We start from the raw sequence: 13,252 nt of genomic DNA, 5'->3' as shown, positions 1-13,252 counted from the left end.
AGTTTGAAATTTTCACTTATCAACCTCCGCTGCTGCTGGATTCTAGAAAACATCCATGGAGTCCAAATCTTCACTACTTCTGTAGATAAATTCCCAAAAGGGTATAATTTTGGAAATAGGGTCTCTTCAGGGGGGATTCTGCTCTTCTAGCAATTAGGGGCTCTGTATATGGAGTCCGCAAACTATTCTAGGAAAATCTGCCTTCCAGGAGGCGAATAGCGCTCCGTCCCTCCCGTGTCTCTCCGTATGGCTAAGCAGCACTGCACAGCCATGTATGGGGCATTGCCATGTTCAGTAGAAATTGTGGGACACATTTTGGTACCATTTTACCCACTTCTTGTGTGAAAATGTAAAATCTTTGGCTAAAACAAAATTTTGGTAGTAAAAATGTAATTATTTTTTGTTCATTGCCCAATGGTATAAAACTCTGTGACACACCCATGGTGTCAATATGATCACTGCACCCCTAGATGAATTCATTGAGAGGTGTCGTTTGTACATTGGGGTCACTTATGGGGGTTCTGCTGTTCTGGCGTCTCATGCTCTCCCCCAGTGGGTCATGACACCTGCAAACCATAACAGGAAAATCTGGCGCTCCTTCCCTTCTGAACTTTGCACTGTGCCTGAAAAATATTTTGTGATCACATGTAGGGTATTGGCGCACTCAGGAAAAAATGGACCTCAGTTTGTTGCAAAAAAAAATGTCCTATTAGCCCTTAAAAATTAAAAACTTGGGGCTAAAAGAACATTTTAGCGGTAAAAATGTAATTTTTTCTTCACCGCTCAGTGGTAGAAAACTCTGTGAGGCACTTGTGGTGTCAATATGACCACAGCACCCCTAGGTGAATTCATTGGGGAGTGTAGTGTGTAAAATGGGGTCACATATGGGGGTTTCTGCTGTTCTGGCACCCCAGGGGCTCTACCAATGAGACATGGCACCCTCAGACCTTTCCAGCAAAATCTGAACTCCAATATGGCGCCTCTTCCCATCTGAGCTTTGCACTGTGCCTCAAAAGTAGTATTCCCCCACATATGGGGTATCGGCGTACTCAGGAGAATTTGCACAACAAATTTGGGGTCCATTTTTTCTTGTTACCCTTGTCAAAAAAAAAAAAAATTGGACATGAAGTAAATTTTTTGTGAAATAAGATAAATATTAATTTTGTTTCCACATTCCAAAAATTCCTGTGAAGCGCCTGAAGGGTTAATGAACTTCCTGAATGTGGTTTTGAGTACCTTGAGGGGTGCAGTTTTTAGAATGGTGTCACTTTTCGGTATCTTCTATCATATAGACCCCTCAAAGTGACTTCAAATGTGAGGTGGTCCCTAAAAAAAAAAAAATGGTGTAAAAATGAGAAATCGCTGGTCAACTTTTAACCCTTATAACTTCCTAACAAAAAAAACTTTGGTTCCCAGATTGTGCTGATGTAAAATAAACATGTGGGAAATGTTATTTATTAAGTATTTTATGTGACATCTATGTGATTTAAGGGCATGAAAATTCGAAGTTTTGAACTTGCAAAATTTCCCCCACATTTCTGTTATTTTCACAAATGAGCACAAGTCATATCGAAGAAATGTTCCCACTATCATGAAGAACAATATGTCACGAGGAAACAATGTCAGAATCACCGGGATCCACGGAAGCTCCAGAGTCATCACCTCATAAAGGGACAGGGGTCAGAATTGTAAAAATTGGCCCGGGCATTAATGTGCAAACCACCGGGGGTAAAGGGGTTAAGTTGAGGGGATTCACATCCTAACTGGAGGAAGGGTTCCGGAATTATAGCTCTGTAATATGTACAGTGACATGTAAAAGTTTAGGCACCCCTGGTCAAAATTACTGTTGTTGTGAACAGTTAAGCAAGTGAAAGATGCAATGATCTGTAAAACGGCTAAAGTTACAGATGACACATTTCCTTTGTATTTTAGGCAAAAAATATTAATATATTTTCATCTTTTACATTTTAAAAATAATGAAAATTGGCAGATGCAAATGTTTTGGCGCCCTTGGAGATTTGTGTGCTCAGATAACTTTGACCAAGGTTTGAGACCTTAATTAGCCTGTTAGGGTTATGGCTCGTTCACCATCATCGTTAGGAAAGGCCGGGTGATGTAAATTTCCCAGCTTTATAAAATCCCAGCCTCCTCTAACCTTGTGCCAAAAACAGCAGATATGGGTTCTTCTAAGCAACCGCCGAGCACTCTGGAAATGATGGAGGCCCACAAAGCAGGAGGAGGCTATAACAAGCTATACTTAAAAACGGGTGCTAATTGGTACCAACCATGCGGGGTGCACAAACTTTTGTATTTACCCATTTTCTTTTTTGTAATTTTTAGAATGTAACAGATGAAAAAAATACATATATTTTTTTACCTAAAGTAAAAAGGAGACGCGTCATCTTTAACGTTAGAAATCGCGCGATTTTACCGCGATTATGCCGCGATTTTCGCGTGCGATATTCAAGCAGTTTCCAAGCGATTTGAAGCATCGCTTGGAAAGTGATTGACAGGTTGGTCACACTCGTCATACATAGTGTTTGACAAGTGTGACCAGGTTTTCACTATTGAGGCCGCCTATGCAGCATCAATTGTAAAAGATAGGATGTTAAAATGCTAAAAAAAAATCGGGGTATATTTACCTTCTGACGTCCCGCGCTGCATTCCCGGGCCTCAGCGTTCCCAGTAATGCCTTGCGAGACCTGTGATGACGTAGTCGCGAGACCACATCATCACAGGACCGTGCCGCAAGGCATTACTGGGAACGCTGAGGCCCGGGAATGCAGCGCGGGACGTCGGAAGGTAAATATACCCCGATTTTTTTATTCTTTTTTTTACAGGGGTATGGTACCCAGGGCCTGGAGGACAGTCTCCTCTCCTCCACACCGTGGGTACCAACCGCACATGAGATGCTTAACTTCCCGCATGGTGGGCATAGCCACATGCGGGAAGTAAGCGATTCTCATGCATTCCTATGGGTGCGGAATCGCGGCAATTCTTTGCGATTCCGCACAAAAGAATGATCCTGCTGCGATTTTTTTTCCGCGATTCGATTCCGCCGCGGAAAAAAGCGCAGCATTAGCACAGCATGTGCGGAATGCCATAGGAAAGCATGGGGGGCGTTCTGTACACGATTTTTAAACGTTTTCGCAGCGTTTTGGAGCCGAAAATCACGGCAAAAACGCTTAAAAATCGCTACGTGGGCACACAGCCTAACAGTAATTTTGACCCGGGTGTGCCCAGACTATTACCTGCCACTGTAGTTCCCTCTTTTTCAAGGGACCAAAAGTAATTGAACAGTTATCTTATTAGCTTTTGTGTGGGGTGCGTGGTCTTTTGCCTCGGCATGGGCAGATTAGATACTAGCGGCAGGACCTACACATCCACATACGTCTTGCTCATGGTGACCATGAGTCACCACTTGTACCTCATTGTATCTACTTCGACTGCTCCAACTTAATCTGCGCATGGATATAAATTCTCCACACCCTAAGGTGGGCGGACTATCACTTATTTTCTTCACATGGTGGAGGCAGTGTGATGGCGCAGGCATGCATGGCTTCCGATGACCCCTGAGCACGAATGTTTAATGATGATGATTGGTGCTCAGATCCAACCAAATGCAGCAAGGTTGATTGGACGGCGCTTCACAGGACAGATGGAAAATTACATAAAACATCCTGTGAAAAAGAAGTGGAGTATTCTCCAATGATCGAGTCGTCACCAGATCTCAGCCCCATCGAGCCGCATTTCACCGGCTGAAGATGTACAATACAAAATGATATTGTGGTACCGTGTTAGCCAGAAAAATCGATGTAAATACTTAGGTCCCAAAAAAAATGAGAAGACCCACAAAAAAATCAATAATCTACAGTCAAGCTCTAAGGTACAAACCTGGGACTATCCGTTCCTTTTCACTGGCACCGCGAACTCAAACTCTCTGGCCGAGTGCTAACCATCTACATTATCTAAGCTCTAAGGTACATTCGGATCTGTTCAGACAATGAGGATAGAAAACTACAACTACTATCACTTAGGAAAACATTCCTACAACAAGGGTATCATCCACTTGTAATTGAAGAACAGATCCACAGACGTACAAGGATCCCAAGAAGCAGCTTCCTTGATTGCAAACAGAAGGAGGACAACAGGGTGCCGCTTGTGGTCACATACAACCCTCACATGAACATTTTAAGGAAAATTGGCGCTGACCTCCAACTCATATTCCACAGAGACCACAGACTGAAAGCAATATTCCCAGAACTGCCACTGCTCTCCTACAAACAGCCTCCCAACCTAAGGAATATCCTTGTCAGAAGTGCCCTCGCATCACCATCAGAGACGGGCACAGTCCCCTGTAACAGGAAGAAATGCAAGACCTGCACCCACATATCACCAACAGATAAAGTCCCCATACCCAACACAAATCAGGACTAGAAGATCATGGACTCTTCTTCATGTACATCCTCCAATGTCATGTACATGATACAATGTACAAGGTGCAATGCAGGGACAAACATCGGGGAAACTAAGCAAAAACTACAAACAAGGATGAATCTGCATAGACATATGATAAAAAATGAGCTGGACACACCTGTAGGAATACACTTCTCTAGGCCTGGACACAGCTTGGCAGATCTAAAAGTCCTAATATTGAAAGGTCATTTTAACAGTTACAGAGAAAGAAAAAGTTGGGAGTTCAAATTTATAAATATGTTTCAATCTATAATAGGACTCAATGTGACACCTAGATTCATGACTCATTACATGGACACAGTTCACACCTCCACAAGAAGGCCTTCAGATCTCTGAAAGAGCACTTCCACCTCATCTGCATGTGTAACAAAAACCTTAATGTGATTTCCTTGGCCTGTCTCTAGCTAGCATCACCTCATGTCCTGTTGTAATTCCTATTTAAATGTTGCCGTCTCTTCTCAGTAATTCGCTTGTAATGTAGACTGATGAAGGGGCCGCCTGAGCCCTGAAAGCTTGTAAATATAATTTCTCTGATTAGCCAATAAAGGTATCACTCTATGAATACCTTTCTCATTTTTTTGGGACATAAGTATTTACATGCTGAAGGCAGAAAAAGCCACAAACAAGCCACAACTGAAGTTTCTGGTCTCCAGACTTCAGGTGTCACGATATGTAATGACCCAACAGGGGGTCGGACTGCGGACAGCACGACACACACAACGTGATGGAAATGGGGAGAGGAAGGCCCTACCGATAGGGAATGAGGGATGGATACCCCTGAGCTCAAACCTGAGCCTGTCCTTGCGCTCCCCTAAAGGCCTTATTGGGTCCACCACCCCCCACCGCCGTCAGGAACCTTGTCCCTCGCTGTCACCTAGAAATGTCCTGCTAGTGCACTGGCCGGCAAGGGTGCTAGCCTCATCACTGCAAATGGTACAACACAGGGGACAGTGGCAAACACGATACAGACAAGGAGAAAACACCAACTTGGCTTACTAGCCTTCTCTGCTGCAAAGCAGAAGAAGAAAGGCACCCAGACCACGAACTCCACGAAACCAGCAGATTCACCTCTGCAGCCAGAGAGTGCCTTACTCAAGGCTTGGTCAACATAGATTACTCTATCACTGACAGTCAGATGATGCATCAGGTGACTATTTAAAGGATGGGAGTGGTCACCGCCCACATCAGCTGACCCAGCAACTCTGCAACTACAGCACACTGCTAGCAGGGGAAACTGACATTAGCCCCTCAAGGCCTGAAAGCTACATTGAAAGGGAATCTGTCACCCCATTTTTAGCCTATAAGCTGCGGCCACAGCCATCAGGGGCTTATCTACAGCATTCTGTAATGCTGTAGATAAGCCCCGATGTAACCTGAAAGATAAGAAAAATGAGTTAGATCATACTCACCCGGGGATCCGGTCCGGTCCGATGGGTGTTGCGGTCTGGTCCGGCGCCTCCCATCTTCATACGGTGGCGTCCTCCTTCTTACTTCTGCTGCGGCTCCTGCGCAGGCGTACTTTATCTGCCCTGTTGAGGGCAGAGTAAAGTACTGCAGTGCGCAGGCGCCTCCCCTCTGACCTTTCCCGGTACCTGTGCACTGCAGTACTTTACTCTGCCCTCAACAGGACAAATAGTGAAACCAGAGCAGCCATGCATTAAAAATGGATCGTGACATCAGACAATCATTGCTGTAAAGCCTCACACTGAATGAGACGAGCGATGGTGACATCCATGGCCTCCAGACTTCAGGCCGTCATTGCTACAAAGCCTCACAGAGAAGGAGACCAGCAATGGTGACGTCCATGGCCTCCAGACTGCAGGCCATCATTGCTGCAAAGCCTAACACAGGAGGAGATCAGTAATGGTGATATCCAAGACCTCCAGACTTCAGGCCATCATTCCTTCAATGCCTCAAACAGGAGGAGACCAGCAATGGTGACGTCTATGACCTCCAGACTTCAGGCCGTCATTGCTGCAAATCCTCACACAGAAGGAGACCTGTGATGGTGACATCTATGGCCTCCAGACTTCAGGCCATCATTGCTGCAAATCCTCACACAGAAGGAGACCTGTGATGGTGACATCTATGGCCTCCAGACTTCAGGCCATCATTGCTGCAAAGCCTCACACAAAAGGAGTCCTGCGATGGTAACGTCTATGGCCTCCAGACTTCAGGCCGTCATTGCTGCAAAGCCTCACACAGAATGAGACCTGTGATGGTGACGTCCATGGCCTCCAGACTTCAGGCTGTCATTGCTGCAAAGCCTCACACAGAAGACCAGCGATGGTGACGTCTATGGCCTCCAGACTTCAGGCTGTCATTGCTGCAAAGCCTCACACAGAAGGAGACCAGCGACGGTGACGTCTATGGCCTCCAGACTTCAGGCCGTCATTGCTGCAGAGGATTCTCTACAAAGGATTAAAGAAGAACATTTTATTTTAGGGAAATTTATTTGTCTAATTACTTTTGAGCCCCTGAAATGAGGTAGATTTGTAAAAAGATGGCTGCAATCCCTAAACATTTCACAGGAGATTTTTGTTCATCACCTTTAATTAAACCTGAAAATCTCCACTTCTTCAATTTCATCTCAGTTGTTTCATTTTACATACAAACTAGCGACCTGCAGAGCTGAAATCACGAGGACTCGTCCCTGGCCAATGATTTCGGCACCTAACTCTATGTTTGTCAGGTTCGTGTCAGGTGTCAGGATGCCGCTGTCTATTTCTCCATGGAGGAGTGGGAGTACATGGAAGGACAGAAGGATCAGGACCAGGACGTCAGGAGGAAAAATGACCCAACGAGGATCGACCAGGACAAAAGCAACATGACGGCAAGAGTATTACTCCTCGCCCTGGAGATAATGGACTTGTTAAAGGGAAAGGTGAGAGTCTCCCATGAGATCACTCTGATCTCTATTAATAGAACAGGACTGAAAAGATGGATAGAATCTGTGGTGATCGGCGTCTGTCACTGTACACAGGAGCACACGGTGGTGAAGAAGACGTCCGGGGACCGTGTGACCCTCTGTATGTCCGGAGGACGGAGCAAGATCCAGAGCCCCATCACAGAACCCCTGCACTGCCCGACACCAGAGAAGAAGGTCCTAGAACTGGCCAACAAGATCACCGAGCTGCTGACCGGAGAGGTGACTGCTGGGAGACTACACTGGTGGATTCTGGGAGATGAGAGGAGACTGCTGGGAGACTACATTGGGGGATTCTGGGTGATGAGCGGAGAGGAGACTGCTGGGAGACTACACTGGGGGGGATTCTGGGAGATGAGAGGAGACTGCTGGGAGACTACACTGGGGGATTCTGGGTGAGGAGAGGAGACTGCTGGGAGACTACACTGGGGGATTCTGGGTGATGAGAGGAGAGGAGACTGCTGGGAGAGTACACTGGGGGATTCTGGGTGATGAGAGGAGAGGCGACTACTGGGAGACTACACTGGGGGATTCTGGGTGAGGAGAGGAGACTGCTGGGAGACTACACTGGGGGATTCTGGGTGAGGAGAGGAGACTGCTGGGAGACTACACTGGGGGATTCTGGGTGAGGAGAGGAGACTGCTGGGAGAGTACACTGGGGGATTCTGGGTGATGAGCGGAGAGCAGACTGCTGGGAGAGTACACTGGGGGATTCTGGGTGAGGAGAGGAGACTGCTGGGAGACTACACTGGGGGATTCTGGGTGATGAGAGGAGTGGAGACTGCTGGGAGAGTACACTGGGGGATTCTGGGTGAGGAGAGGAGACTGCTGGGAGAGTACACTGGGGGATTCTGGGTGATGAGCGGAGAGCAGACTGCTGGGAGAGTACACTGGGGGATTCTGGGTGAGGAGAGGAGACTGCTGGGAGACTACACTGGGGGATTCTGGGTGATGAGAGGAGTGGAGACTGCTGGGAGAGTACACTGGGGGATTCTGGGTGATGAGCGGAGAGCAGACTGCTGGGAGACTACACTGGGGGATTCTGGGTGAGGAGAGGAGACTGCTGGGAGATTATACAGTATACACCGGAGGATTCTGGGTGATGATCAGAGAGGAGACTGCTGGGAGATTATGCAGTATACACTGGAGGATTCTGGGTGATGAGAGGAGACTGCTGGGAGATTATACAGTGTACACTGGAGGATTCTGAGTGATGAGAGGAGACTGCTGGGAGATTATACAGTGTACACTGGAGGATTCTGGGTGATGAGGAGACTGCTGGGAGATTATACAGTGTACACTGGAGGATTCTGGGTGATGAGAGGAGACTGCTGGGAGATTATACAGTATACACTGGAGGATTCTGGGTGATGTCTCTCTCGTTGGTTGTCAGGTTCCTCTCCGGTGTCAGGACGTCGCTCTCTATTTCTCCATGGAGGAGTGGGATTATGTAGAAGGACACTGGGATCAGTATAAGGACGTTGTGGTGGAGGAGCTCCGGCCTCTTGTGTCACCAGGTAAGAGGAGACCTCAGTCATTTCTTTGTGGCCGTTTCTGTGGTCGCACTGTCAGATATAATACAGCCTCATTTCTGTCCCAGGCCGTACATACTCGTGTCTGTAATTACTTAGTATAATTATTATATTTAATAAGATTTTTCCTGTATATGAATGTGCACTGATGATCATGAAAGAGGAGCAGGTCTGCTGTGGGGTCTCCTATATCTTACCCATGATCATTGATGAGAACTTCTCAGACACAGTTACTGGGGAAGCAGTAACCAAAGGAGGATCCCAATACTCTTCACTTTCTGTTCTCCTGGTGATCAGGGGATGTGCATTGGATTCAATACCTTTACTCCTACATCCTGGATCAGAGGTGGACATGGATGGGCCTTTACATGTAAAGTTTTGATTTAAAAAAATAATGAAATCTATTTATATTCCTAACAGAAAATGGAAGTGATCATCTTGGAGGTGTCATGTTAGCGTTAAAGTATAATATAAAAGATGAAGATATCCTGCGTCAGTCTTCAAGAGAAAACCTTAATACCCTTAATATACATCAAGAACATCTTGTTAAAAATAAGAAAAGTCACACAAAAGAGAAGCCGTATTCATGTTCAGAATGTAAGAAATGCTTTTCACACAAATATCATCTTACTGGACATCAGAGAATACATACAGGAGAGAAGCCGTATTCATGTTCAGTATGTGGTAAATGTTTTACTAGTAAATCTAGTCTTTTTACACATAAGAAAAATCACACAGAAAAGAAGCCGTATTCATGTTCAGTATGTCACAAAAGATTTTCACACAAATCAAGTTATATGACGCATGAGAGAATTCACACAGGAGAGAAGCCATATTCATGTTCAGTATGTCAGAAAAGATTTACACATCAATCAAATTATATTATGCATGTGAAAATTCACACAGGAGAGAAGCCGTATACATGTTCAGTATGTCAGAAAAGATTTACACATCAATCAAATTATATTATGCATGTGAAAATTCACACAGGAGAGAAGCCGTATTCATGTTCAGAATGTGGGAAATGTTTTACGCAAAAAAAAAGTCTTTTTACGCATGTGAAAATTCACACAGGAGAGAAGCCGTATTCATGTTCAGTATGTCAGAAAAGATTTACACATCAATCAAATTATATTTTGCATGTGAAAATTCACACAGGAGAGAAGCCGTATTCATGTTCAGAATGTGGGAAATGTTTTACACAAAAAAAAAGTCTTTTTACGCATGTGAAAATTCACACAGGAGAGAAGCCGTATTCATGTTCAGAATGTGGGAAATGTTTTACACAAAAAACAAGTCTTTTTACGCATGAGAAAATTCACACAGGAGAGAAGCCGTATTCATGTTCAGTATGTCATAAAAGATTTGCACATCAATCAAGTTATATTACACATGAGGTAGTTCACACAGGAGAGAAGCCGTATTCATGTTCAGAATGTGGAAAATGTTTTATGCGTAAATCAAGCCTTGTTACACATAAGAAAATTCACACAGGAAAGAAGCCGTATTCATGTTCAGTATGTCATAAAAGATTTGCACATCAATCAAGTTATATTACACATGAGGTAGTTCACACAGGAGAGAAGCCGTATTCATGTTCAGAATGTGGGAAATGTTTTATGCGTAAATCAAGCCTTGTTACACATAAGAAAATTCACACAGGAGAAAAGCCGTATTCATGTTCAGAATGTGGGAAATGCTTTATGCGGAAATCAAGTCTTTTTACGCATGACAAAATTCATACAGGAAAGAAGCCGTATTCATGTTCAGTATGTCATAAAGTTTTTAAATCTAAAGGAAGTCTTGCTGCACATGAGAGAATTCACACAGGAAATGCATATACTTGTTCAGAATGTGGAAAATTCTTTATGTCTAAATCAAATCTTATTACTCATGTGAAAATTCACACAGAAGAAAAGCCGTATTCATGCTCAGAATGTGGGAAATGTTTTAATACTGAAGCTCTGCTAAGTTCTCATCAAAGAGATCACACTGGAGAGAATCCAGTTACATGTAGTGAATGTGGGATCTGTTTTATATATGAATCAAGTCTTCTCAGACATAAGAAAATTCATGTTCAGAGTGTGGAAAATGTTTCTTTAAAAGAATCCTTTCAGGTGAAACATCAGAGAAGTTACACAGTAGAGAAGCCGTACTCATGCTCCGAATGTGGAAAATGCTTTATTAGCAAAGACAAACTTCATAATCATCAGAGAAGTCGCACACAGGGGGGGAGCTGTTTAATATGAAACATTGTTACAAATATTTACAACATTTTTATTCACTTTTACAAAGAATATTGTTTTTTTAAGTAAACAATGCTATTAGACATTAAATCGGTTGTTCACTACTAAGACAACCCCATCTCAATGAATGTTTGCTCCCGTTAAATTATAAACCCTTATACTCAGCTCCTGTGTTGGCGCCATTCCAGCATAGTTTGCACTCGCTTTTCTGGGGCTCATGTGACGTAATATTATATTGCTATTAATATTAATAAAACATACAAAACCGAAGATAATATTGATTTTGCAGGAAAAAAATGTTAGGAAACATTCTTTCTTGTATAATGACTGACTTGTCTTTAAGGAAAAATTAAAAAGAAAAAAAATTACGTGGGTTTTTCCCTCCTCTATTTTTGATAACCAGCCAAGGTAAAGCAGAAAGCTGCAGACTTATATTATCAGACTGGGAAGGTCCATGGTGATTTGGCTCTTCCCAGCCTAAAAATTGCAACCCACAGCCACCCCCAGAATTCTGATATGTCGCGCTGCTCTTTTCGATTGTCCCGGTACGGTGGCAATCAGGGTAATGGTATTTGGGTTTGATGACAGCTTTGATTTGTCTAAAATCACAGCTTTCATCAACCCCTAGAGTTAGTAATGGAGAAGCATCTAATAAATGCTAATGAAAAGTAAAGACACACATGAAAAAAAAACTTTGTGAATAAAAACTCCTGCACATTATCCTTCGTTCATCAATTTATTGAAAAAAAATACCATGCAGGTCAAGAGTAATCCAATGAATCCAAAGTAGTCCAGAAGAGGAACCTAAAAGACTGAAATATAGACAGTTCCTCGTTCACCATCTTAATACCTAAAGTGTTGCCATGCAGGTCTGATGTAGTCCACGTCCCCAGATTCTGATTCTGTCTCCGGTGACAATAAATTGACCGTTATTCACAGGCGCCGGGTAATGACGTCAACGCTCCGTCACAGCCGCTGAGTGTCGTTACGCTCAGATCAGAAAAGTGGCTTTCCATGAAAGGTTTCTGAAGTCTGCAGGCACTAAATGTAAAGTGTCAAATTCCACATAAAACACAGAAAACTGGTGACGTTTGGAATATGAATTGCTTTTTTGCTATTTACGCAACTTTAAATATATGGGATGTACGAGCTGAAAACAATATTGGAACATCTACAAACATTACCAGTAACAACAGGACACATTCGGGGGTAACCAGACATTTTTTGGAGACAGATAATGGGAACAGACAAAGTCTCACATTCTTTGGAATTGAGAGTTAATCGTCCAGATAGAGGAGGAGACTGGTGGAAAAGTGTTTTTGAGGAAGGCGTCCGGGATTAGGTTGGACACGAAGCACCCATAGGAATGACTTATAGAAATGACACTGTGTGTAATTACTGACCTGTAGTATTGATAGTGTTCTCTAATTAGGAGTTTGTCCGTATTCCATATAGCGCTTTATTAATTGCATGTTACATTTATTCTTATCATTTCTATGTCCACGTGGTTTTCTGCAGTTCTCATGATTGGTGGTTGGTTGCTTTAAATGGTATATCCCATGATTCCCTGATACACTCTGTGACTAAGGGCGGTCCGCCAGAAACACGTCAGGGTGAACCTTCCCACTCACCATCGCGGATATTAGAACAATATTGTAATCATTATGGAATAAAGCATTGAAGACTTTCTCCATCTCTGCTGCAATCTGTCTTCCTTTGTAATAAGCCGAGTGTCCGTCTTCCTGACGGCTCCGTGATTAGTTTCCATGTGGCTCGTTCAGACGAGCGCTCTATAGGTACCGGTGCTGTTCCTGTGCACCATGAAGAGCCGGTGTGCCGGTGCACATGGCAGATTCTCCACATGAACAGATGGTTTAAGTAACAAATAAATTGTAGGCATTCCGGTCAGACGTGTGTATGTATTTTGGGAAGTCAGGCTCCGTTGTGTCGTCAGTCTTCGTTTTATGCTCTAAATCTATCACGTAACATCTTTACACAGATCCCTCTACACATTCCAAGTGCCGGAGAAACTGAATCAAACCCAGACACCAGCACAGATTTTTTGTCTAAAT

The 13,252-nt window shown here is 43.8% G+C and overlaps 1 protein-coding gene across 1 annotated transcript in view; it reads left to right on the top strand.

The window, feature by feature from the left end:
* Positions 1-12,875, top strand: part of LOC141065427 (uncharacterized) — a 120,333-nt gene extending 107,458 nt beyond the window's left edge. The window contains exons 4-7 of the mRNA XM_073557921.1: positions 7,169-7,360; positions 7,460-7,624; positions 8,796-8,919; positions 9,355-12,875. Of these exons, the coding sequence (XP_073414022.1) occupies positions 7,169-7,360; positions 7,460-7,624; positions 8,796-8,919; positions 9,355-11,183 (2,310 nt within the window). The 3' untranslated portion in view covers positions 11,184-12,875. The remainder of the gene's footprint in view (positions 1-7,168; positions 7,361-7,459; positions 7,625-8,795; positions 8,920-9,354) is intronic.
* The last annotated feature ends 377 nt before the right edge of the window (positions 12,876-13,252 follow it).

The sequence above is a fragment of the Dendrobates tinctorius genome, unplaced genomic scaffold, assembly GCF_039654945.1.
Source record: "Dendrobates tinctorius isolate UK_male_01 unplaced genomic scaffold, ASM3965494v1 ptg000251l, whole genome shotgun sequence".
Classification (NCBI taxonomy): Eukaryota; Metazoa; Chordata; class Amphibia; order Anura; family Dendrobatidae; genus Dendrobates; species Dendrobates tinctorius.
The sequence above is the reverse complement of the archived record's forward strand: the minus strand, read 5'-3'. Positions and strand labels throughout refer to the sequence as shown.